Raw genomic sequence first — 27,481 nt, 5'->3', positions numbered from 1 at the left:
TCAACTGTAACCATGGTGACAAGCGCTCTACAAGACCTGCCCAGGTATCGTCTTTCCACTGATGTAAATGACGAGTTCCCAAGCAAATGTTACGCTGCAGTGATTCATTTTACAATATTCAAACTTTATTGGTTTAACATTGTGAAATTAAAAGGCAACACTAGGAAACGAGGCAAAAAAACCAAAAGAAACCCCCAAAACAAAACAAAGTTTAAGAGGAAGTGGGAGAAAAGAAGGGCACAAAATAAGCACAAAACTTTTTAGGAGGCATTCTGGCACCTGCAGGAGTCTACATATGGCTGTGTGAGAGGGGAAAGCCCAGAGGTTGTACCTACAAGACTGATGGCCTTTAACAAAAACAAACAAAAGCATTAAACCCACAAGAGAAAGGAGGAAAAAAATAAAATAAAACATACACATCTCTCTCTCTGAGCAGAACACTGATATGAGAGAACTCCGCAACCAAACGAGTTTGGATTTTGAATTTGAAATCTTACAAAAGACAGAAAGCAAGGTCATCTGATACAGCAATTGCAAATTAGAACCAAAGTGGAGTCACCATGTGACCATTTGCAGCATGGAGGAAGTGTGACTTTACAACGCTAGAGGTTTGTGGCTGTGGTTGCAACTTTACTGGTGAATTTTATCTCTATATGCGGGTGAGAGGCTGTCCAGGCCACATGCGTGCTTTATTAAGCTGAAACGTAAAGGATTCAAATCACTAAAGCAGCACCTTTGATTCTGCTGTATACTTAAAATGCTGCTTCAATGGCATCGCTTGAAAGAATGGAACACAGTCAACCTCTCCCTTCCGCCCCACCATGCTTATCACTGCTCGTTTGATCAAGAAGTTAAGGCCGATTGTGACATAAACAGACATTTAAGCAGAATACGACACAGAAAACCACTTCACAGGGGCCTGAAAGTGCTGAGTCCCATCGTTACTTAATACATGTGGCATATCATTTTGCAATACAACTTTATATATCTATAGATATATCTATGAAATCAACTGAATAAGGCACTTTTCCTTAAAAAGGTGCAGGGACTGCGTAGGTATCTTGTAGAAGTTGCAGAGTAAACACAATGGAGATCAGTTATCCATGGATATCAACATTTGATGGTTTGTAAGGAACGCAGCGACCACGCTGAACAGAGTTTCACAGCAGCCCACTCAGCAGCTGGGAATGAACTCAAATGTTTCTTTTAAATTGGCCGAAGGGACTCCACGTACAGAGAGTGAACGAAGGGGTGCAGCTAAGGCAAAAAACTCTGCAGCCTACCTGCCACACATGGGTCTTTGGGCTGTAGCCTAATGCCATCAGGTGACTGTAGGTTTTAAAGGCGTGTTAATGGTGAGCAGCAGAAAACGTGTAATCCAGAAATCACGTAAGCAAAAAAAAAAAAAAAAACCCCAAACCAAATCAAACAATAAGAAGAAAAACATTTCCACTGAATGTCTTAAAAAACAAGCTGATCATTCATTCATTATCTAGTAATATTTCAGGACGAATATTTATACAAGCATTTTTTTTCTATTTTTTTTTTTTGGCTAAACCATGAAAACATTTACAAAAGCAAAGATAGAAAACAAAGCTCGTCAGTGCAACGCTCAATTTCCATGCCTAAACTGAGAACTTTGGCTTGATGCACACTGATTCAAGGCATTCTTTCAACTAGCATATGGGCCAATCACAAATAATCAAGAGTGTGTGTGTGTGTGTGGGGGGGGGGGGGGGGGGGGGGGGTTTGTTTTTTTAAAGTATACTGAAATCCCTAAGAGCATATGCAAAGGAAGGAAAAAACAACTCCAAGCATCCAGCATGCAAGAGGGGAAAAAGGCATTTAAAGAAAACATTCCTGACACTGGCAAGCAACTACAAGAAAAAAACAAAACAAAAACAACAACAAAAACAACAACAACAACAACACAGGATGTGGCTATGTACAAGAGAAATAAGAAAATAATCACAGTTAGCAGCAAGCTAATCAGAGGAATCGGCACAAGCTTTAAGCACAGCCACCAAGCTGTTTCTTCATTCACAATCCTCTCACTTAACATGGCAAAAATCCAAAATCAAGAGGTGCGATGCTCATTTGACAAAAACAACAAAACAGTCAAAACAGTCCAACATTTACCCCTATTCACTCTCTCTGATTCTCAAGTTTTTAAACACGCCCAATATTCTCCCCATTTCTTCACTCAGATTTACAACACCACTCTAAAACCCCCCTCCCTGGTTGAACTTGGAAAACATGAATTGCGAGCTTTTAGAGGGTAAATTAGATGCTAGAGTACCTTTAAGTACTTTCTACAAAGTTACCACTGAAGTAACTGTGGGTTTCATGCACTGAATATCTGTTTAACTTACAGTGGACCCCCCCACCCCCCAAAAAAAGACCCAGGCCCTCCTGTTATCACCATCTACTGTATTCACCAACATTAAAGGCTCTTTAGTCCAGCTGCAATACGATGGTTCTCACGGCGATACAGTTCTCTCTCTCTTAGAAACTAATAAACACTCACCCCTCCTTCTCTTTAAGTCATATAGGACATTAAAGGCACTTCACTGCTTTCACTGTCTACATCAAGAAATGTACTTACTATTAAAAAAAACAAACAAAAAAAAAACAAACAAACAACAACAACCCAAAACTTCCCCATTCTCGTTTTTAACAAATATTCTACCATCATTAATTTTTGATCCTTTCAATTACTCCACAGAATAGAACAGCCAGCTCCACGTTGGCAACCCATGCATGGACAATTTGACACCGGTTAAGATCAGGAAGTTTGGGAGATTAATGGCTGGGAAATGAGCTCGATACATGATTTATTGCACTGAGCTGCCCCGCTGGCAGTTGGTGTTTTAACATCTTGAATATTAGGATGGAAAGGTAGGATTCAGCAGGAGAAAACACACAGCACTCCTAAATGTTACTGGAGACACCCATCAATAAATAAGCCTGTTTTTTTGTTTTATCCACGACATTGGATGATTTGGTTCTGCTTTTATCCCCTTTTTAAAAAAAAAAAAAAAAAGAATCCCCGCCTCTTTTACATCATCTATGAACAAATATACATAATACAGCTGCACAGAGGGGAGGAAACCACAATTTAACAGGGCAAAAGCAAAACTGAATCATCAAAGTCGTCGTGTTAAAGAGCAGTTGTGATCTCAAACAGTGTTTCCAAATCAACGTGACCTCTGTAGCTGTACGACTCCTGAGCCGCTTTGTATACATGGATAATTCTTTTAACTCTTATGTGGCCTTTTTAACTGACGAAGGTATGAGAAGGAAGGCTGTAAATAACACAACCCCCCTTCCTTTCAGATTCACTGGGAAATGGTCTTTGCAGAAATGAGTAACTGCATGATGGAGGTGGGAGCAGCTACCAGATGATGTAATCCATATGCTCAAGGCCTGAATGCCTCGTCACTGAGGATCTGTTTGGCTGTTGATTTATCACACATACGGGCATGCGTGGGTTCCTCTATAGTGACTACAACAGCAGCACTAAGGGAGGCTAGAATCACAAGTGCCACAAAGATGATTGATTACAAAATTAACCTGCTTGAAAACACTGTTTGAGACCACATGGATGAGTGTGTGCTGATCAGGGAGCTTTCTCTGAAAGGGTCTAGTTGGCGAGGATAGGTCAAGTGCGAACTTTTCAAAGGGTGTGGTAGTTGCGGTCCTTGGACTTGCAGAATTTGTAGAGGAAGAAGATGACGGCTTGCAGCCCCAGGACCAGCACTATCCCACCGATGAAGCTTGCGGCATCAAAGGTCGAGTTCTTGTGAGGGGCGGTTGTCGGGCTGACTGTTGTGACAGTTACAGCTGAGATGAAAGTTCAGAAATCGGTTACTGATGTTTCTGTACATTACAAGACAGACGTAAAAATCGTATAGTTTCTGAGACTTACTTGAAGAAGTACTCGAGGAGTTTGAGTGTGTCGTTGGTGGATTGGGGGTAGCAGTAGGAGTAGTAGTAATGGTTCCATTCTCTGTAGTAGAATCACAGTAATTACCCATCTATTAGCCTCAAAACAAGCAGGTTATATCACAAGTTTCAGTTTGTAATCCTTAAGATTTAAATTTCTGGTCACTGGTCCTGATTTAACACTATAGCTACACTTTGATTAGCTAGAGTGTAAACACTGGATAAGCAGCTTTTCTTTCCTAGAAGATGGCAAAAAAGAGACGAGAAGGGGCAAGGAAATAGCACGTATTTCAAAATCCCATGGATCTGATGGGGTGTTTGGTTAGTGCACTGAGAGATGTAATATAATATAATATGATATAAATAAAATAATTATAAGATGTGGTAAAGAAAATGCTAAAGAAATAATAAATGATACCAGCAATCACCAGCTGCCATTAAAGACAAACTGATTTTAGTTTTCAGTTTGTGCCTGCACTGTAGGAATGACCTTGTTTTTGTATCAGTCATAGGCTTGAACTGAGCAATTCATGCGTCAGCTGACACAGTTTAAATGTTGACTCCGCCTATTCAGCACACACCAACAACGTTAATAGTTTGGATGCACTGAAATCTGATTTCATGCTTCATATGATGCAAGTTCTTTTCTAAACAACAACAACAGAAGCAGAGGGCAGTGAAGTTAGCTAGGAATTGGAGGTATGGTGCCTGTAATTTAAGCAGACCTGAAAATAGACTGATCCACACACCGAGCAGCTCCCGCAACAGGAATTTATCTGCTCTGTATGATGTTTTCCTCAAGCGTCTTGAGTCTTAAAGAGGATTTAAAAATTCAATTCTGTGTTTTTTTGTTTTTTTATTTTTCTCTAGAAATCTGATCAATAGCCTTGTGTTCAGAATCAACCATGCTACTGCACAACGGGATGTGCTTGTCTGTTTGATTGTACCCTGTAACTCTGATCTAACTTTTCACCTAAGGCTTCATTCACACAGGCCAAGAGACCCACTGGCAACCACTGATCGCAATGGAAAAAAAAAACGAATATTCTTCCATCAGTTAACATGGTTGCGGCCAGTTGCTGTGAAATCAACTGTAACCCTGCAGGTCTAAAGACCTGTCAGTGGCCCCAGTAGTCACTGGTTGCTAGTGAAACGTTTGCACTCTGCAACCACTTGGCAAGTGATTGCTGAAGGTTCTTACATGAATCTCGCTGCAATTTTCACTGTGTTATTTCAAATTTCACTAAAACCTAACTACAAATATAGATGAGAAAGTATATCGCAAGTGTTTGCAGACAAGTCAGCATTATCAATACAAACTATAGGAAAGGCCAACCCAATCAATAGGTTTTGAGTCCAGCGCTCTCTTCAAGATGGATCTGAAAATGTGACATCAAGGGTCTACGTGCCACAGATTGGCTAGTTAGTTGTGTCACTTGATGAATCATGAGAGTCTCCTTTACAAAAATCACAACTGCCATTTTTGAAAACCGGCAACAAGGGAAATGGAAAATTAAAAAATTTACACAACAATTCCCAAGTCTGACAAAAAGCCAGTTTGTACTTCATCGTAATGGGTAAGGAGTCGAGTTGATCCACGTAGGTATTAATGGAAAGCGGTTGTTAGTTGTCGCAATAAAAGCCACTAGTTGGAAAACACAGCAGCATTAGGTATCGAAATCCATGAAACTCTTAAGTATTACAACTTTAAGAGATCACATTTTTATTAATGAGACCACTTCAACATTAGCACAGACTAGGGCTGGGCCATATCATACCGTTCACAGTAATACCGGTATAATTTTGAGCAACGATAGAAAAATGAAATATCGCAATAGAATATGGGTAAAACGCGCATGCGCAGTGCCTTTGTTTTCATATGCATACGTCGGAAAAAGCATGGCGGCGAAAGCAAAAAGTTGAATGAAACGGATGAACCAGAATTGGTTTGTAAAACTGCTGCAACTTCAGTGGTGTGGAATTGGTTTGGCTTTCGTCCGTCAGACACACAACAAAGCACTATTTTTGGTAGAGCATGCTAGCGGGCCGTCGTTATTACCATGTTTTTTGGAAAATACGGCGCACTTAAAATCAATCCTTTGATTTTCCTGAAAATCGACAGTGCCCCTTATAATCCAATGGGCCTTATGTATGAACTCTGGTTGTGTTTACTGACCGCGAAACGATTTTATGTGCTACACGGCGCTCGAAAATCTGTCAAATGTTTTAGTATGACTTTGCTAAGCTACAAACCCGCACCGCTTGATGGATTGTCGGAGCATTACAGCTATCGTAGTCAGGAGCCTGGTGGAGTGATACGTACTGTGCTTCAACATAATATGTTGTGTGTGTGTGTGTGTATAACCTCTTTTTAGGTTTTGTGGATATTATACATGGTTATGCTGAGGATATGTCGGCCAATTTCCACTGGAAATGCCTCTTGGTTAAACTGTCAGCAAGGAATTTGCACTGTTACATTTTTATATAACTTTAATGCACATAAAACAGCTGCTTGTTTAAGTGAAAATACATTGATGGGGGTTTTTTTTGCACTAATAAAGTTGTGGAGTTGTAAAGTATTTTGTCTAGTGTGAGTTATATCGTCAGTTATATCGTTATCGCAAATTTTCAAATGTATATCGTGATAAATATTTTTGGTCATATCGCCCTGCTCTAGCACAGACAACAGGAGGGAAAAGCTGAGGATTTCAGGGAATGGTTACCTGTGGTGTTGCTGTTAGAGGTGGTGGGAACAACAGTAGTATGGGGGGTTGTAGGATTGGGCGTACTCACAGAGCCTGAAAATGGACAGGGAACCAGCACCAAAAGAGGTGGTAAAGAGGAAAGCAAGATAAACCACTTAAACAACAAAGACATGTCACAACAGTCTACAACAGCATTTTTTTTAATGTTACAAACACAAACAAATAGGAAAAACAGGAAAAGACTCAGACACTCAGACTGACCATTAATCAACACCTTAGTTAGTGAGACAAACAGAATCTCTTAGAGCCCAAAACATCATGTTAAAAAAACACGTAAAATGTTAATTTACACTCTGGTGTGTAGAATAACAGTTTACTTTTAAACCTACCGGAGCAGCTGGCGTTGATGCAGGAGTCATTTCCTTTTAGAGTCCCATTGTAACAGCCAAAAATTGCTGAAAGACAGAAAAGCATGATATTTTAAATGACTGGTTTATGATTTATATTAATTACATTTGCACAAGCAGTTAAACTAGTGTCAGCAACGGTTAATTACTGAAGTTACGCTCATACAGATTACAGAAAGCAGCCACAAGCAATAAAAACACACTCTGTGTACTCTAAAATAATATTCGATCTAAAAGAAAAGAAGCATATGTGCTAAGATGACGCTTCAAATGACGATCTCATTTATACAAACAGTGATTTGATCTGCAGTGAAGCAGTTCTAATTCCTTATCTCCCCCAGAGCGGTTGCTCACACAGCCCCACATCCTGCAGTCATGGTGTCTTTTTATGTTCCGCTCCGCCATCATTACACTTCCGTTTCATTTACTTTAAAGCTGAGCATGTCTCACACTAGTTTGTTTTATTTTTACTTATTTATTTCAGATAATTGGATACCTTCTCAGGGATCACAGAAGTATTCAGATTCTTTAGTTAACTATGCGTAAAAACCCAGCTATCCAAAATAAAGCAAAACAGATATGTAAAGAAAAATCTTTATCACCTGTTGTCTCCAAGTATTTCACCACCACTTATTTAAACTGAAGGTCATGAGGGCTTGAGCCTATCCCAGCTGTCACAGGATGACAGGCAGGGTACCTATTACAGTGCCAACACAGAGAGACCGATGACCATTCACACTCAAGGCAATTTGAAATCACCTCTTAACCCAATAAGTATCTTGAAACAGTGAAAGGACGCCGAGTTATCTGGAGGAAACCCACACAGGCACAGTTTATAATCTAAATATGGTGGAATGCCCGATATTTCAACAGGAAACAGTTAAAATGTTTTTGTTATTTATCCTATAACTGTGTAATACATTCATACCACATGGATCGGGAATTCTCTTTCATCAATGTTGGTGCGGTCTGAATTCCTCCACCTGCCCACGAGCTTGTGAACCCAGCATCCAAATAACTGTGGAAGCTGAGGGGGAGGGTAATCTGGACCCCCCCCCCCCCCTGCACCACTTAATAGACAGGCAGTGGAGCACCTTCTCTAACATGGCAGCCTTGTTTTTTGTTTTCCTTTTTTTTAATTTATTGTGGTTCTTTATTTAATTTCACTTTGTTTCCTACTTCATTCTTTGTGTAATTTTTGCTTCGTGAAACCATTTTGCATTCTCATATCATACAGTTCATTTTCCAACTTGTAGTTTTCACTTAATGTTTTGGTTGCAGTAACTTGGGAATTTGCCACTAAACAAACCCCACAAATAGAAATAAAGAAAGGCAAATTAATTATAAGAAGCAATTTCATCTTTGGCTTGTTGAGATTTAATCTCTTGCGTATGCGTTTTAAGTCACCTTTAAGTAACCTGTAACTAAAGTGGACTTCAGCCCCAAAAACTTCCAGACATTTCTTGCAGAGCTGCATGCAAGTATCTGAATACTCGACTCAATCGGATCAGACATACAGTCAAAGTCCATGTAATGTCTGATTGTGCCCGTGGAAGACTACAGATGGTAATCGCCATCAGAATTCACAGCTAGTGAGTGGATATCATGTTTTTTTCCTCCTACTTGCTCTACTCGGACAGCATCTCTCGCCTTAACCAGTCGAAGCCTTTCCATTAGTGAGAATATGTATGAGGTGGATTATTTCCTTTTGTGTGCAATTCCCCGCCTTAATTCTTCAAACATTGTTGGAGGGTAATTTGTGAAAACAGTTTAAGGCTGTCAAAAACGTGGAGACACAAGTTTCCCCCTCAAATATAAAGTAGAGTCATTGAGTTATATTCCCTCATCGTTTTCAGCTAAGGTGACTTCACCTCTGTTTTCCAGCCTGTTGGCTTTGGTCATCTAGTTGTATGACATTTTAGCAAATAATCTCATTACTTATTAACCACGACAGAAGGGGACTTTGCCCTTCCATGAAGTCTTTCCAGACCCAAATACTGACAAGAAGTTAAGCTGCAGGATTCACTGCTTTACAGTCTTCATTAACAGGAGCAAAGTGAAATTCCACAAATTCAGTCAATTTGTGAGAGTTTCTCCACTGCTCAGCCTGTGTCACAGTGACGTGACAATGAGTCACTCCTGTCAGCAGCACCGTGTGACTATACATTCTGTCCACACCCAGCTTCACAGTGCAAGTTTCACTGCTGCTGTTCAGCATGAACCACGTTTTACTAAAAGCTTTTGAAACGATTCTGCAAGGATCAATTGGCAAAAATTATTAATTGATGGTGTCCAATTAAACTCCTGAAGTGTATGATGTGTTCCAGCTGAATGATTGGTCTACTTGAAGGCTATTTTTTTTGCAGGAATGTTAAAATGCTGGCTGTTGCATCTCAAATGTAAGAAATGCAATGTTTTTCATTCTGAAACATGACCGTAAATAAAAAATTCAAATTAAAATACAAAGAGTAACTCGATCATGAGGAGCAGTTTTCACCCCTTTCAGATATGTTAAATACAATAAAGTCTAATCTGCAAGGGGGAGGGAAAAAAAAACACTATATACATCCCTATTATTAAAAAAATCTTACTTAAAATCATTTTAATTGTGCATTTATTCCATGAATATCAGTGACAAAGCCAGGAGTCGCAAACACACGGCTTACTGTCCCATCTCCAGTGACTCTAAGGCTCTGCTGTACCTCAATTGTGGTGACTAGCATGGATGTATAAACATAAATGCTTAGACCTCCTGAAAACGTAAATAAATGTCCTTGAGGAAAAATAGCGAATTGAATCAGCTTGCTTTTACTAACAACACTGCTCTCTTTATTCTATGCTCCATGTGCTACTGAATGTTCCTTTTTTGTTTACTATAAATACAGTTCAAGCCAGTAGGCTGCTATTTATTTATGTATTCAATATTCTAGCTCTATTATTGAACAATGACATACTAAATCATAAATGGTCCACTGCATAATGGTCACATGTGGTAAAAGATTTAAATTACACCTATTAATAATGTTCATAAGGTTAATTTATACTTAAAAGGCTCTGTTACTATTAAGAAAAAATAAGCTATATCAAAAGCTGAAGGTAAAAACGCAAGTTAAGCATACCAACAATATAAAAAACAGACTAAATAAATAAGTACTTATTTGAGTCTGGCTCTTGATAGCAAAGGTTGCTGACCCCTGAGCCAAGCAGGGCTTTCATTTATCAGGAAATCTTACAGGACATAAAAACAGTTACTGAGTAACAGCAGGCACGCACTTTGCTGTCACTTGTCTACAGGACATTGATTCCTAACACAGTCTTTAAAGGAAATATCTTTTCACCGTCAGGACTCTGTTACAATAAGCTGCAGTAACATCTGGTGATGGGATAAGCCATCAATTACCCTTGAGCTCGTCTTTTTGTGAAATCGCTCTCGCATTGGTTTATGAGCATATGGAGACATTACCATCCTGAATACAGGAACATCATAAAAGGGGACGGTTTCCATTCACTGCGCTGCACCTGGTGCTGTAAAACGTCATCATACACCACCTTTTCTTGTTACACTATAATCCAGAGCAGCCAAGCCCAATGACCCTCACCAGGTGGCTGCCCATAAATTAAAGACAAATCAACTTTTAACAGCAGGCGAGTCTGAAGCGGTTTACTGAAAGCATCTTTGTCTGAACAAAGTCAAAAATGACTCAGTAACTGTATTTTCCACTCCACAAAGGGCTTATTTTGTGGTCTTGTGTATCAAGTTGTGCATTTTGCGCCTTGGACACAAGCGACTACCAAGCAGCTACTGAATTATAATAACTGGTTTGACAAGCTTATGATGCAATGTTTCAGCATAGCGTGTGTCACTGTGCTGCTCAAATGATTGTTGGCGTATTTGGTAGTTCGCTGCCACAACACACAAATGTGCAGCTCTTCCCTGTTTTTACGCACATCCTGCTACCTTAGGCTGGAAACTTAAATGACTCATTACCTTACCAACTGTGATTTTCAAGAAGCCCACGAGCAAGTAAATTCGAAATTATTTGCCCGCCTTGTATTTCACACCTTGTGTGTGACCAGACCCTGCAGGCAACGTATGCTGAACCACGAAGGAAGAGCATTTTTCCCCCCTCCTTCCTTTCACTCTCAAATAGGTCAGAGAGATGTTATCTCACAGCCAGCTGTGAAAGGCAGGACACGCTCTCAGCCTTTTTCCAAAATGGTGCCACCCGGTAACGTCCACAAATTGATGTCAGTGAAAGTAAGTCGCACAGGGCCTCAAGCATACCACAGAAAATAGCCTCATCTCAACCTGCACTTAAAAGGCACTACAGAGCGTGCGTCCACACATGTAAACTTTCAAGCTTTTAAATACCACGCATCAGGGAAATGACGCTGAAGACCTGTTTATACAAAATCCCTAAACCAAAGATAAATCTAGTTATGACAGTGTAGGAGGCGGTTACTCGCTACATCAGTGTGGTTATGCTGCATTTCACAAAAGCCGACTTGGACGTGTCCAGAGCTGACCTTTCCGGTTTTTGCTTAGTTCACTTCGAAGAGCTGATTCATTCACGACTGTGTGAGAGGTTTAGCTGTAGGCTTACACCAGGACTTTATAATGCAGCAGGCTTGAGAGCTGTTACAAAAGGCCAAGTAGACAAAACATGACTCAAGAGTTCTTATCTTATTTGGATAGAGTGGGGGGAAAAACTGCTATCACAAATATTTGTGAAATAAAACTAAAAATTACTAGAAACCTAACAAGGCTATCTTAATATATTTTCTGAAGATTCTGGGCTTTTGGCGTCTGTGACTTGTGAGTTTTCCTCTCCATCCGTGCGTAAATTGTAAACCCTGGCATATGTCTCCTTTGGGAAACCTACCAATCCAGTCCTCTGAAAAGAGGCACCTAACCGCCATCTCACCTCTCCTGTTTAACCACCCAACAAATCTTCAGGCAGTGTGCATCATCGTTTCCCTTTCAGAGACAAAGCAGGAGGGGGTGTGGGATCAACTAATCTGAATACAGCTTCTCATCAGTAACGCTGTCAAACAGGTCAGCTCCCATGAGAGGTAAAGCGCAGGCACCTGTCTTATTAAATTTAACTGTTGCCATTTCGCTTCAGTGGCCCAACCTGTGATACAGTTGAGATTACAAAGAGTTCTTTAACCGAGCCTAAAGGCAGAAGATTTCCAGGCTGAGATCACCAGATACTTTTGTCTCAAACTTGAGGCTTAAATTATAATGAAGAGAGCTTATCTTTTATCCAATCTCCACACTCTTTCCTGCACTTCTGCCATTATCCGCTCCTTCCTTCAGTTCCTCTGCACAAGGATATTGCAGGCTTCCTGCCACACATCCCCTCACTTCCTCTCCCGATCATCATCTTCACAAATCACCAGAGACCTGTGCTGTGTCTCCTTCCATAGACACTGCACAAATATATAACAAGGTTCTCAAGGGTGATACAGTTAATATCCCCCTGGTGGGCCTCCACCACTCATGAGGATTAAAGAAGTAGCGTGCTTTAACCCAAAAATGACAGAAGTTTAATTGTATAATTTAACTCCTATCTGCTGACTCAATTTGTGCAACAGACCTTTTATTTTTAGAAAACAAGATCACAATACCTTGATCTCTGCTTTGCCCATAAAACCTGTAACCTTATTTCCTGGTAAGAGTGTGAAAAAAAAAAACAACTAAAAACAAAACACACCAAACCACAGGGGGAGGATGTAGTGAGTGAAAAGCCGTTACTTAGCCAGGAAATTATTTGTCATGTAGTTTTAGTCATGGCAGACCCTTGTAACTGAATAACGCATATTTCACATCACAGCCAGCACACTTCCAAATTAGGGCAGCATATTTCCTAACTGCTGTGCAAAAGAGTATAAATCAGGGACACGTCAGAGCAGGTTTGACTTTATGACAATAGAAAAAAAAGCAGCACAGAAATGAAGGGAATCGAAACCCCAACCAGAACTGAAAATAAATCTAAATGCCCCAAGGGAGAAAAAAAGCCCCTTATTAATCCCCCACAATCAATTTAATATAACAGTAGCAGAGCATTGCTCCAAACTTGGCTTGCATCCATAATTTACTTCCCAAAACCAGCCTGTTCAGATCCACTGGCACCAGCTGGGGATACCACATTAAGCTGCTGCTTGGGCTTTAGGGAAACAGGGATGAGATCATTGCTTTCTATACTGGGAATTATGCAACCAATAAACCCCAAGGCTTCTGGACATACAAACCTTTACTCTCATGCTTCAAAAATACAAGACAGGTACTCACATGAGCAATTACCCCAGTGGCATTCAGCGACTTCCACACATTTATCACATGAAGTTAGCTCGGAACATCCATCTGCAAAGAAATCAGATTTTAGTTATGGTTATTTGTCATTTAAAGTAACTTCCAATAGTTTCCCTGTAGATCACCAGAAGGTGGCCAATTTACACATTTAAATCCTTTAAGCACAGATCATCAAAGCAAGCTGGTAAAAAGATCTTAAAATGTGGCTAAACTAACCCGTTTATATTTCATAACAACCCAGTCAGATGGATATGACAGTTTGGCTTAAAGCGAGTGTCACAATTCCTCTCAGAGGTCGCACCATGACACAAATAATCCCACTATAACGAGCTCAAAAACAAACGCTAGCTAGTCCTCGAGTCCTGAGTGGCCAGCGTGGACATAAAGATGACAAGCTGCTAGAAGGAAATAAGGTGGGGTGGTATTTTATTTTTACGTAAAGCGGGACATTTTTTTTAAACTAATAGGAGGTGACCGAAAATGGAGCCAAACGGGCAGGGAGATATATCTGTTTCCCGGGGGTGGATATCCGGCTAAAGAGCGGGGTTGTAGCTAGCTACTAGCTCGGCGACGAGAGGTCGCGAAAACTTACCTGAGTCTGCCGCGACCGCCGCGCCAATCAGAGCGAGAGCCACCGCGAAAAACACCACCTTCACGTACATGACTGCGGACAACTTATTGCTGAGCCTGCTTCAACAGGGGTGGAGAGGGGGTAAACGTATCTTGAGAGAAGCGTCGAGAACGAGACTCGGGAGATTTCACAGCTACCCCTCTGTGTTGCGTTTCGTGCCGCCGCTGTTCCTGCTGCTGCTCGCTAGCTTCAACACTTCCTACTTGACAGGTCACGTGGCAGCTCCTGGGGAGGGGTGAGAAAAATCAAGAAATGGGTCGGCAGTACGTCAACAACAGGGAAGGGAGGAGGGTGTCTTAAAGCGAGGAAGAGACTGCACTTCTGATTGGCTGAGACCCTGTTTAAAACACCTTATGAAAGTGCACCTGTGCCTCAAAACACGGTTAAAATAACCTCACACTGAAGCCGGGATGGACCCGCTAGAGGGCCTAGCTAATCTTTTACATCCACTATCCCTGCTCTGCATATGTCCAAATTATCTCAGCCCTGCCTCTTTTTGTCTCCAAAGCGCTCAACCTGAACCGTCCCTTTTATTTACTCGTTTCTAATCTTGTCCATCCTAGCCCCTCCCAATTAAAATTTTAACATATTTAACTCTGCCAATGAAGGAAAGCTTACATGTGAGTAATATTATATTGAGTTTGTTGACAGATTTAGGACAAGCCTGAACTTTTTATCCCGACAGGGTGTTGACCCTGTGGCTGTTTTGCTTTGTGGAGCTATTTTGTGGCTTGGTTTGGTTGCACTTGCCATGTCAGGGAGAAAGGGTCGCTGCAAATCAATGAATCGTTGTTCTGAGTCAAGCATTTCCATCCTGATGATGCGGGTCTCTACCAAGAATACAATGCCCATATTCATTGCGGATATGCTGACCAGATGTCAACAACCAAATGTGGGGTAAACATTGTCAGTGTGGTCAGACATTTTTATATATCTTACCTAAACACACATAAAGTATGCAGGGCAAAGGTTTGGCAATGGGAGGTCAAGGTCAAATTCAAATTCAAATTCAAATTCAAATTTTATTTGTCACGTACACAGTCATACACAGTACGATATGTAGTGAAATGCTTGGACAACTGCTCGTGACCTAAAGAAAACAAAAAAGGAAAGGCTATGAATAAGATAGGAAATAAATATGAAAAATTAAAAAGGGTAAATTTAACTAGGAAGGAATAAAATATAAATTAAGGTTAAAAATGAAATAACTGTACAACACAAATTAGAATGAAGGGTAAATTTAACTGGGAAGAATAAGATAAAATATATAAATTAAAGTTGAAAATAAAATAACTGTACAACAAAATACACAATACACAATATAGAACTATATAAGAATGTATGAAGAAATCTAAATATAAATAAATATATATACAATAACAGCAGCTGTACAAGTATTAACCGGAAATGAAGAATATAGTGACCAGTGTTGTGCAAAAACAAAGTCCAGAAAGTCCAGTGTGTGTGTAAGAACCATATGTGTGGGTCAGTACTGTGTGGTGGTGTGATTGAGAGACCGTATCGCCTGCGGGAAGAAGCTCCTCCTCAGTCTCTCTGTGTTGGTCTTCAGGGAGCGGAATCGCTTTCCTGACCTCAACAGAGAGAACAGTCTGTTGTTGGGATGGCTGAGGTCCTTCACGATCTTCCTGGCCTTGGTCCAGCACCGCCTGCTGTAGATTGAGTGCAGGTCAGGGAGCTCGGAGCGGATGGTGCGCTCAGCTGACCGCACAACCCTCTGTAGAGCTCGTCTGTCCTGCATGGTGCTGTTCCCGAACCAGGTTAAGATGTTTCCCGCCAGGATGCTCTCTATGGTGCACGAGTAAAAGTTCCTGAGCACCTTGGAGGGCAGTTGGAAGTCTCTCAAGCGTCTGAGGTGGTAGAGACGCTGTCGGGCCTTTTTCACCACGGTGTTGATGTGACAGGACCATGACAGGTCCTGCGTGATGTGAACTCCGAGGTATTTGAAGCTGTCCACTCTCTCCACTGGGCACTCGTTGATGACGGGGGTCTGGTAGTTCCTCTCCTGCTTAGTGCTGAAGTCCACTATCAGCTCCTTTGTCTTACTGACGTTTAGAAGGAGGTTGTTCCTCTGGCACCAGTTCTCCAGATTCCTAATCTCCTTCACGTAGGCCGTCTCGTTGTTATCAGAGATCAGGCCCACCACGACGGTGTCGTCAGCAAACTTGATGATGGTGGTGGAGCTGGTAGTGGCCACACAGTCATATGTGTACAAAGAGTACAGCAGGGGGCTCAGAACACACCCCTGGGGGGCTCCAGTGCTGAGAGTGGTGGAGGCTGAGACATGTCCGCCCATCCTTACTGCCTGTGGTCTGCCAGTTAGGAAGTTGGAGATCCACTGACACATAGATGAGCTGAGTCCCAGATGCTCCAGCTTGGTGGTGAGTGTGGAGGGAATTATGGTGTTAAATGCAGAGCTGTAGTCTATGAAGAGCATTTTAACATAATTCCCCCTTCTAGTGTCCAAGTGAGTGAGTGATGTGTGGAGGAGATGAGAGATGGCATCGTCTGTGGAACGATTTGGACGGTAAGCGAACTGTAGTGGGTCCAGTGTGTCTGGTAGTGAAGAAATGATGAAGTCTCTGACCAGGCGTTCAAAGCACTTCATCACTACTGAGGTGAGGGCTACAGGGCGATAGTCATTGAGAGAAGCAGGGTGGGGTTTCTTCGGGACAGGAACAATGATGGACTCTTTGAAGCATTTGGGGATCACCGACTGAGATAAAGAGATGTTGAATATCTCAGTGAACACAGGAGCTAGCTGGTATGCGCAGTCTCTTAGGATACGACCTGGGATGCCGTCTGGTCCTGCTGCTTTCCTGGTGTTCACTCTCTTGAAGGCTCTCCTTACTTCATGCTCAGAGGTCAAGGTCAAGTTTATTTATATAGCACATTTCAAACAGCCGATGCTGCACAAAGTGCTTAACAATATAAAAATGGCATTAAAAAGCAACAATGTAATACAATAATAACTATATAAAACAATAATAGGACAATAAAAGAATTAAAACAATAACTAAAACTATTTAAAATACGACCAGAATGCTTGGGTCATGGTGTGTTAAAAGCCAGGGCATAAAAATGTGTCTTTAGTAGTGATTTAAATTGCTCAAGTGTTTGTGCAGATCTAATATTTAGGGGGAAACTATTCCAAAATCTGGGACCTGCCACAGAGAAGGCTCTATCACCATGAGATTTGAGGTAAGTCTGTGGGATGGACAGCATTAATTTTGAGCTAGACCTCATGGTTTTTCCTGGAGCATAAGCAGAGAGGAGCTCAGACAGGTAAGGAGGAGCTCGGGCATTAAGTGACTTAAAAACAAAAAGGAAAAGTTTAAATTGGATCCAGTAGGAGACAGGAAGCCAGTGTAAAGAAGCTAAAACTGGGGTTATATGCTCTCTCCGTTTGGTACCAGTTAGCAGGCGAGCAGCTGCATTTTGGACCATCTGAAGACGATGGATGGTGGCCTGGTCTAGACCATAATACAATGAATTGTAGTAATCCAATCTGCAAGTAAGGAAAAGGTGAATAACACGTTCAAAGACGTTAGCCGGGAGGTATGGCTTTACCTTGGCTAGCTGTCTTAACTGAAAGAAGCAGGACTGAACTACTGCACTCACCTGCTTATTCAATTTAAAAGGACCATCAATGTAGACACTGAGGTTTTTTACATGTGTTTTACAATAGGAGGAAAGGGGGCCCAGAGTGCTATCGATGTGATTAAAGTTGCCAAAAATGACAACTTCAGTTTTATTTTCATTTAGCTTTAAATAATTTAATGACAACCACTGTTTGACGTCATCAAGGCAGCGTAATAGGAGCTGAGGATGGTCTGACCCTGCTTTTAAAGGTAGATAAATCTGCAAATCATCAGCAAAACAGTGAAATGAGTCAAGATATACCATGTCATCAGTAGGGATGGGTATCGAAAACCGGTTCTTGTTGAGAACCGATTCCCACTGTTTCAATTCCTTGGAATTGTTTGCCATTTTTGCAAACGATTCCCTTATCGATTCCAGTCGCCCCGAATGACGTCACCACGTTGCGGAGCGTCATTTACCTGCAGGAAACACGGCGCGTAAGCGGCTCAAACGCTCAAAAGTTTACGAGAACGGATGGCAACTTGCAATACTTGCAAAGTAGATACTTAATTTAAGGGAGGAAACACTACGAATATGCAAAAGCATTTGTTCACAAAACACGTGATGACCTTAAATGAATGTCATGTTTTTAATTCCACTCCGGACTCGTGAATCTCAACCCAGCAGCAGCGGTAACGTTTGCACGTCCTCTCCCGTTAATGCGGCAGGTAAATCATCAACTAACAGTGCATATTATGTTAGCGCGATCTGCCTTATTACAAAACCTGCCAGTCTGGCTCAGATGCTGGCAGTTCTCGCTGCAGTCTACCGGTAGCGTCTCCTTTCAGGCCAGGATAGACGAATGTCACCGAGCAGTGACTAAGTTTGTGGTAAAAGGCTTGACCCATTTGCCACAGCAGATGCCCCCAATTTTAGGTAAGTGAATGTGTTTAATTGTAGGCAGGGACATTACTGGATATTCTTGTGTAATTGCTACAGAATAATTTATGTTATACTTTGTTATTGCTACAGAAGAATATTTATTTTATTATTTTACATTTACAATTTTTTTTCCTGGGGACCCGGTGACACCCCATTGAAGAGCCGTAGGCTGTGGATCTCTTAAGATCTCACTGTTGGGTTTGTAAGGCCATGTTACTCCTAAATTTCTATCTTGTTCAAAGAGAAGATATAAAACAAAGTTCTAAGCTAATCGACCTTAGTGTTCTCCTTTTTTAAAAAGAATTGATAAGAGAATAGATAAAGAATCGAATCGTTAAACAGAATCGAAAATGGAATCGGAATCGTGAAAATCTTATCAATACCCATCCCTAGTCATCAGTAGGTAATGCTGTATGAGGACCCCAAAAGCAAGCAATGATCAAAATAAAGAACCTCTGTTGGAGGTGCAAATGGAACAATCCAAAAAACAGATAAAAACAAAGTTCACTGGAACAGAGAAAAAAGCCTGGGAAGATATCAAGAAACAGCAGTAACAACACTAACCACAGTATGACAAAACAAACTGAGGGTATAAACACTCAAGAGGTTATGAGGGCAGAGTGGAGACACTTTTGGAATTACAGAGGAGTGACCTAAATCTAATAACGAGACATGGAGATGTAAACTAAAGGACACAACTAACAAAATAACACAGAAAGTAATGAAACAGGGATTCACTGAGGGAGACTAGACTATCCATGAGGAACAAAGGGGTAGTAGGGTAAAGTGAAAGCAGTACCATAACAGTAACTAGAACAAAAAGCTAAACTAAGTATCAAACTGAACATAGTTAAAGATCAAATTAACTTAAGACTCCAAAAAACAGAAAATGCTCGGTCAATGACCCAGGATCACTTCAATTTATGCCAAAAGTTAGGATTTACAAAAAGCATCTAATTAAAATTAATCAGAAAGAAATTAAATGAAATAAAGGAGGCCAATAGAATCTTAAAAAATGTTGCCATGTTAAAAGCTCAATATAATACAAAAAGGATCTCCAAAGGTAAAAATGCAGTGCTCGTGGTATGAGGAAGAAAAGCCATCCTCTGTCAGTCCTTGTAGAAAGTGATGAAGAGGATGGCTATTGAGAAGAATAGATAAACTGTACTTCTCATACTTTAATTGTATGCCATTTTCCCAACTTCCTTTAAGCATAAGTAAAAGCTCATTTGTTTTTATGCCATTACGCGATAACCTGTGAATTGCCTTTTACAACCCCAATAACTGTTGAAACTGTCAGCTTATTACTGCTGCTCTCTCTGTCCAGTAGACGTATTTGGGTTTTTAGTGAAGATCCCTCTCACAGTAAAAGTTTCTGTACACATCAATAAAAAAGCAAATTTCACAGGTTTTACTTGTATAGAAGATGAACTAAGAAGACGAATAAATATTACAATAAAAGCCCCATAACAAGTTTATCAACTTTACATCTGTCAAACGTGCACATAGCGGATGGTGTCTAATTCATCAAAAAGAATGAAACAGCTTATTGACTTAAAAATGCAGTTTAAAAAAAAAATCTAAATGCAAATGTGAAGCTTTTATTTAACAAAAAAGGAAAAGAAAACATGCATACCACGTTTATTTTACTGATTCAAAAACTGAGGAAAAAATGCTTAAAAATTTATCAATGATTAAAGCTTATGAGCTCTGGTTTAAGCACTCCACAGGCTGTAATTCTACACTCATACTTGGGTCTTTCATTGCAAGTTGAAGCTTCTTCTAACCTCCTCAGGACATCGAGACCCTCAACGACTTGACTGCAAAAGAGAAGAAAAGAGATTTAACTTCCCTTTTGAAGCTACGTGAGAGCTGTGGGAATTAAAAAGATGTCTTTCAGCTAAAATCAGATACACCAACCCAAAGGCAACATAGGTCTTATCCATCCATGGCGTTGGCTGTAGGGTGATGTAGAACTGGGATCCATTGCTGTGGGCACCTTTATTAGCCATTCCCAGGATGCCGCGCTTAGTGTGTGAAATGACAAAATTCTCATCTAAAAGAGGGGCAGGCACGTGCAAGTTCAGGTGAACATTTATAGAGGAAGCACAAGTAAATCAATGATGGCTTCTTCTTTTTCTTCTTCTTTTTCTTTAAGGATCACTTCAGTGGATCACACGCTATCGCCTAAATATCTGACACCATTCATGTGGAAAGTTATTTGTAAATATAGTAGATGTTAAAGTGCAGCCATCCCTTTGAAATATAGAACTTTAGCTTTTTGTTTAATATCTTCTGTCGTCCATGAACCTCCTCCTCTTTTCCTCCTGCCTGGCAGCTCCATATTCAACATTCTTTGTCCAGTATATCCACTATCCCTTCTCTGCACAAGTCCAAACCATCTCAGCCTTGCCTCTCTAACTTTGTCTCCAAACTGTTCAACCTGAGCTCTCCCTCTAATATACTCATTTTTAATCATCTCCCTTCTGGTCACTCCTAGTGCAAATTTTAATATCTTCAACTCTGCCACCTCCTGCTCGGCCTCTTGTCTGTTAGTGGCATTGTCTCCAAACAATGCATCATAGCAGCTCTCACTACCATCTCCTACACATTCTCTTTCACTCTCGCTGCTCTCCTTCTGTCACAAACACCCCCGACATTCGTCTCCACCCACTCTACCCTGCCAGCACTGTCTTCTTCACCTCTCTTGTTGCTTTGAATGGTTAACCCCAGGCAATTAAACCTATTCACCTTCACTACCTCTGCTCCTTACATATCCATTTTCCACCCATTTCTCTCTCATTAACACACATGTTCTGTCTCGCTTCTACAGACTTTCATTCCTAGTTTGTGCAGTGCGTACCTCCACCTCTCCAGTCTCTCTTCCACTCACTCCCTACTCTCCCTACATATCACAATGTTGTCTATGGACATCATAGTCCAATAGTGTAGTTATATAGTATGTTCTAAACATAACGCTGTAGAGCATACCTTCAAACATTAGCCCGTAGATTGACTCGCCTCCATTTCCTTTCCTCTCTGGAGAAATATCTGCGAAATTTATAGGTACAGCCACAACTGTACTGCTGACTTTAATGAATACATTTAATGAATCCATTAAAACTATCTAAACAATTTATCAACATATTTATGAGAGTGTTTAATATATCACAGATCGTGAAATTTTCTGTATCTATATTTAAGTATGATGTCACATTATATTGATGTTTTTATACATGTGTACCTCCACCCTGCACCCATCCATTGGGCACAATCCGATGAAACAGAGAGCCTTTATAGCAGAGTGGGAAGCCACTCTGTGACAGTCCTTGCTCTCCTGTGCACAGACCCTCAAAGTTCTTGGATGTCTTTGGACAAATATCTGAGAAGAGCTGAGCAGAGCAGAGGAAACATGATATCTGATCACATCTGTAATGATCAAATATTTTCTTATCCGGGAGTTCAATGTTTAGACTGACTGTTTTAAAAGATCATTTGAAAAGTAGCAGGATGCAAATGAGTTTGGATCCTATGCCTTATGTGTCAAAGTTGGCTCACCTCAAACATTAACCTCCCCGCAGCTTCTCCCGCAATCTCAACATCCATGAAGACAAACTGATGCTACAGTGAAAGAGCATAGGCATGTTGAATATTTTATATAGTGAGAGGTGGACTCAAATGCACAATGCAAAATATCTGGAAAGGCATGGAGTTACACCAGACATGAGCAGTACTGCCAGAGATAAAGCGTGTAATCCAAGCAGGTTAAAGTAGCTGACTAAACTCAAGAGACCCAAGGAAAGAAACAGTGAAAAAGAAAGACATAAGCTTAGAACACTGAAAGAAGAATACGAGACTATTTATACACCTCGAGCAATTTTCCCCCCCAAACATGATGTTGTCATCAAATACATTTTTCAACAATAAAGTTTTAATATTGAGTGTGTGCTCCCTTTGGTTATTTTGATTAGGTATAAAATGTGCTGCATCCCAACATTTTTCGAAAGAATCTTACATGAATTGGTTTTCAAATCATATTCACGACTTTAAACAGTCATCAGAAAGATACACTTAATAAGCCACTTTTTTTTTTACTAATGAAATAACAACTAAATATACGGTGCTGATTTGCTCTTTGATTCCAAATACAGAATGTAAATAAACTGTCTATATCAGGGCTGTCAAACACAAGGCCTGGGGGCCAGAAATGGCCTGGCAAAGACTCCAATCTGGCACACTGGAGAGCTTAGGAAACATGAAGGAGGGTGTAAATTCTGTATTTTTGTATTTTTTACAGCTTTTCCTACTGATAAATACCTCTCCCATGAACATAGAACACGAAATGAAATAAATGACACTAAAATTCAGCTTTTCAACTATGTACAAGAGAAATTTCTGTTTTTAGCAGAAAAAAATTTATTTTACAGAATTTTTACAGAGGTTCTGTAAAATAATAAAAATATTTTAATATTTTAATGTTTAATAGAATATTTAAATATGGTAAAATGAATTTGAATTTGAGGGCGGCACGGTGGTTAGCACTGTTGCCGCACAGCAAGAAGGTCCTGGGTTCAATTCCAACATCAGGCCGGGGTCTTTCTGTGTGGAGTTTGCATGTTCTCCCCATGTCTGCGTGGGTTCCCTCCGGGTACTCCGGCTTCCTCCCACTGTCCAAAGACATGCAGTTTGTGGGGATAGGTTAATTGGATAATCCAAATTGCCACTAGGTGTGAATGTGAGTGTGAATGGTTGTCTGTCCTTGTGTGTTAGCCCTGTGACAGACTGGCGACCTGTCCAGGGTGTACCCCGCCTCTCGCCCTATGACAGCTGGGATTGGCTCCAGCACCCCCCGCGACCCTGAAAAGGATAAGCGGTAGCGAATGGATGGATGGAAAATGAATTTGACTTCTCTGGTCAACATATTTTTACCTATAATGGATATTTAAGTGACAGTGTTTGCGTGACTTGCCCCAGTTTTCTGGAGGTGTTCGATGTAGTACTCCTCAGCAAGAGTCGTGTAGAAAACTTGCGGCTGGGTGAAAGTGAAACCCCACTGATTCTTGGCCCAGCTGGCGAGATCCTTTTCATCACCGAGGAGACGGCCGTTCAGAAAGCACATCAGGCTACTGGAGTACTGCCACACTTCACCACGCAGCTCCTTGAATCACAAGTTTGGAACAACAATGAGCGTGCTGTGATTCAGCGTTCCAGAATAGCTGTAATGTCATAAATCACAGCAGTATTTTACTGTGTAGGTTTAGAGCATCAAGAACCCCCAGAAACCTGCTGTCGTCCACACGTTCACCTCCACTATTTATAACACCATCACTCATTTCAGATGATGCCATCAAACAACAACTAAAATTCTATATTTCAAAGGAAAGGCTGCATTTTAACTTCCGCTACATTTACAAATAACTTTTCCACATTAATTAATTATGTCAGTGTCACATTTGTCCATACAATATATTTCTATCTGACAGCAGTCGGGTTGAGTTAACCCCTTACTAAATATTATCATCCTTCTTCAGACTGTAAGAGGCTTAGCACCTGGTACTATGCCTATACTGAGCTCAAATTAGAAAATAGTGATGATGCTTCAAGTATTTGGATGTCCGGTCGAGATGTCCGACAGCAGATATGGAGACCTGTAAAAACACAGTTTTCCAGGCAGGATTAGACTGATATTTTATATGCAGCTTCACATTTATAAGACACAAATATCCTTAAAAGCAGTCTAAAATAGGTCATGTGTTTTTCCTCAGGTATGACCCCAAGTAACATATTCAAATGACCTTTTTTAGAAAGAGCGGATTTCTGTTAATATTATATATAATATTGTGATAGTGCTCTCTCTCTCTCTGTCTCTCTCTCGTATTTTCCTGATAACAACAATAATACTGAAATAATGTTTCATGGTCCTGGGTATTTCAGTTTTTTTGAGTTTTGGGATGTTTTGAGTTTTCTGCGAGCTCATGTTTTTTTGATTTTGTAATTTGATGTCCTTTGTCCTTTCAGTGCTTGCTCCCCTGTGTTTCCAGTCTGTGTTCCTCATTCAGTCACATAATCTTTAGTTATCATCTTTTGTGATCCAATTCTGTCTCCCCAGTTTGTCGTGTCTCCATGTTTCTTTATTGCTGCGTCATGTCTTAATCCTGATTTCATCCATTCATCCATCCATTCCCTTCTGCTTATTCTTTTCAGGGTCACTGGAGCCTAATCCAGCTGTCATAGGGCGAGAGGCAGGGTACACCCTGGACAGGTCGCCAGTCTGTCACAGGGTTAATCTTGACTTGTGTATGTTATTTACTCTTTTATTTTTGATAGTAGATAACGTTTATGTGTCAAACTTTGTCTACCAGAGAGTGAAACCTGACATGATGTATTGCAGCCAAGGTATTTACACTTGATGTAAATGAGGACCTAGTGCAACTATAGTAATGTCTTTTGGCTTTCATATGAATGGCTTAAGATTACGAATGTTTAAGGTTCTGCATATGTTAGCAAGGTGTGTTATTGCATTGTAGGCTTCATGATTATCCAAAATTAATTTTCACTTCAGGTCAGTTGGGATAAGTGATTAATAGAGGGAATTTTAGAAGAGAAACTATTCCACCATATAATCCTCTAATATGTTTATATGGAACAGCTGACTTGTACAACGTGCAAAAGAACACAAAACATTATTTAACATAAGATCACAAGTTTCTCCATAACCTCGGACCTCCATCTCTCTCTGACCTTCTGCACATTGCCACTCATTCACACTTGGAGTTACTCCTCGCCCGACCACTCTGGGCATTAGAGCTTTCCGCCAAGTGGCCCCTTGTCCTTGGAGCTCTCTCCCGCACCACATTCACAACATTGAGTCGTTCCCTATCTCTAAAGCCAGCCTTAAAACACATCTTTTGAAGCTTAGCTATTCTGTTTCATTTTAATTTTAAGATAAGATAAGCTAGAACTTTATTAATCCCTCGGGTGGGTTCCTCTGGGAAATTCGATTTCCAAAAAGCACAGCACCGACAGAAGTTACAGAATATTATATATATATATATATATATATATATACAGAGACAGATATAAATAAAATATACGAAGGGGATAAATAGAATAAATAGGAATAAAAATAAAATAAAAATACAAGTGAATTGCACATTTTATTATGCTTTGAGTTTTAATTCTATGATTTCTTTCTAACTGCTTTATTTTATCCATACTGTGATTTTTGTATTTAATTGCTTGTAAAGTGTCTTTAAGTATTTCTAAAGCTCTCCATAAATACAATGCGTTGTTGTTATTATTATTGAATCCTCAGTATGAGGACTGAGTGAAGAGTTCAAGGACAAAGAACTTTGACATTGCGCTCACAGCTTTGCGTTAATGCAAAGCACTGATTACGCACTTGTTTGGATAACATCTCTCCTTCCTAAAAAATAAACCCTACTTATAACAACAATCAAAACCACAACATGCCCAAGTGTTGTATGTTGTGCAATTTTTCCATATATTGTGTGCTGCAGATTTTGTGGATCACATTTACATGACTTGTTTAAATATTCTCCTCCAGAAAGTGAAATTTCTACACATACATATACAATAAAGGCCAGCCGCAAAAATATTCCTGTTTACAACTTTCAGTCACAAAGTGGACTTTGTGCCACTTGAGTAGCTCCAGCAGCTTTGTAACATCAGAAGCCAGCTCTGCATGGTGCAGACATGAGTAAATCTTGCTTTAATTTTCCTTTTTCTCAAAGCACTGCTCTTCTCTTATCAGTTCTCCTACCCCACCTTTTCTTGACCTTGATGATGTTAGGAAAAAGAGATAGGAAGGGCTTTTGGAATGCACCCTGATCATCATTGCTCCCCGTGTCTAATTTCTCAGCTGTTTCCACTTCCCCGATTGTTCTCTGTGTCTGTGTTTTTGTGTATTTATTGCTTCAGTCTTCCCTTGTCCTTGTTCTGATGTCTGTTGCCCTCCATCATGTGTTCCCTGTCAAATTCTGTTTGGCTTTTGTTTTCAATCCACCATTAAATACCTTATGTTAAATCCTGCCTGCTGTGTATGATAATAATTTCAGGTTATTATCTCAAACTTTTGAGTTATCTATGAGTAAGATGAAATTAAGAGAAACTAATCAACAATTTTGATGCACAGATGGAAAAAAATAGTTGAATCTATTAAAAATGTCCAAGAATTTGATCTTTGAGCTCATTCTTCTTTCAGCTGCTCCTTTTAGGATTTTGCCACAGCACCTCATCTGCTTGCATTTCAGATCACATACATAGAACTTGGCGACAGTGGGAAAGAAAAGCACCATTGTAACAGGAAGAAACCTCTGGCAGGATCAGGCTTAAGGAGCCAAGAAATGTTTGGTTGCTCAAGACAAATATAACCTCAAAGATTATGCATCTAGAACGCCTAGTGTTACTTTCTTTTTAATTTTTTAAAATTAATTTCAGTGTTTGGTTTAGCATCTTATTATCATTATCATTATTATTATTATCAGGGAAAGTATTTATCAAGGGGCAGGTTTAAGTTTTAGTTTTTACCAGTTTTTACAAAGCAAAAAACATTTTGTTACATACCTTCTTCTTGTCGCAGAGATACCCGTGCCACTCAAATTCAAAAAGTGGCCTAATTTCTGGATCCAGAAACGCCGTAGGAAACTGCAGTTTTAGTCCCTGTTGAGCAGAGTGGACAAATACGGGTGAAAGGTCAAAAGGTTAGGTGAAATTAAACCAGAGAAAGCGTTAGTTTACCTCGGCGATGCTTTTAGCAACGTGGAAACTGCAGTCTTTAAACACACCCACAATTTCAATGAGTATTTTTGAGTCCATGGTTGAAAAGAGAGCGACAGTAAACGGTGCCTCGTATCCATAGCAACGAGGATTTGAAGGCGCTTTAATATGACGTCTTATTTAGCCCGCCGGGTTT

The 27,481-nt window shown here is 40.3% G+C and overlaps 2 protein-coding genes across 2 annotated transcripts; both read right to left on the bottom strand.

Annotated features, from left to right (window-relative positions):
- Nucleotides 1-111: 111 nt before the first annotated feature.
- On the bottom strand, nucleotides 112-14,471 carry cd164 (CD164 molecule, sialomucin). The gene is made up of 6 exons (XM_085373193.1): nucleotides 13,966-14,471; nucleotides 13,353-13,424; nucleotides 7,040-7,105; nucleotides 6,669-6,743; nucleotides 3,929-4,009; nucleotides 112-3,843 (listed from the first exon to the last, which is right to left on the bottom strand). The coding sequence occupies exons 1-6, from the start codon at nucleotides 14,033-14,035 to the stop codon at nucleotides 3,677-3,679; spliced, it is 531 nt and encodes a 176-aa protein (XP_085229319.1). The 5' UTR covers nucleotides 14,036-14,471; the 3' UTR covers nucleotides 112-3,676.
- Nucleotides 14,472-20,233: 5,762 nt separating this feature from the next.
- Nucleotides 20,234-27,393, bottom strand: ppil6 (peptidylprolyl isomerase (cyclophilin)-like 6). Its single transcript, XM_085373192.1, has 8 exons — nucleotides 27,307-27,393; nucleotides 27,133-27,228; nucleotides 23,516-23,704; nucleotides 22,105-22,167; nucleotides 21,791-21,938; nucleotides 21,538-21,597; nucleotides 20,467-20,602; nucleotides 20,234-20,366 (listed from the first exon to the last, which is right to left on the bottom strand). Exons 1-8 carry the CDS (start codon nucleotides 27,382-27,384, stop codon nucleotides 20,234-20,236), a joined length of 903 nt encoding a protein of 300 aa, XP_085229318.1. The 5' UTR covers nucleotides 27,385-27,393.
- Nucleotides 27,394-27,481: the final 88 nt, after the last annotated feature.

The sequence above is a fragment of the Diplotaxodon limnothrissa genome, linkage group LG15 (assembly GCF_057381915.1).
Source record: "Diplotaxodon limnothrissa isolate DT_005_m linkage group LG15, D_limnothrissa_male_GT1.1, whole genome shotgun sequence".
NCBI lineage: Eukaryota > Metazoa > Chordata > Actinopteri > Cichliformes > Cichlidae > Diplotaxodon > Diplotaxodon limnothrissa.
The sequence above is the reverse complement of the archived record's forward strand: the minus strand, read 5'-3'. Positions and strand labels throughout refer to the sequence as shown.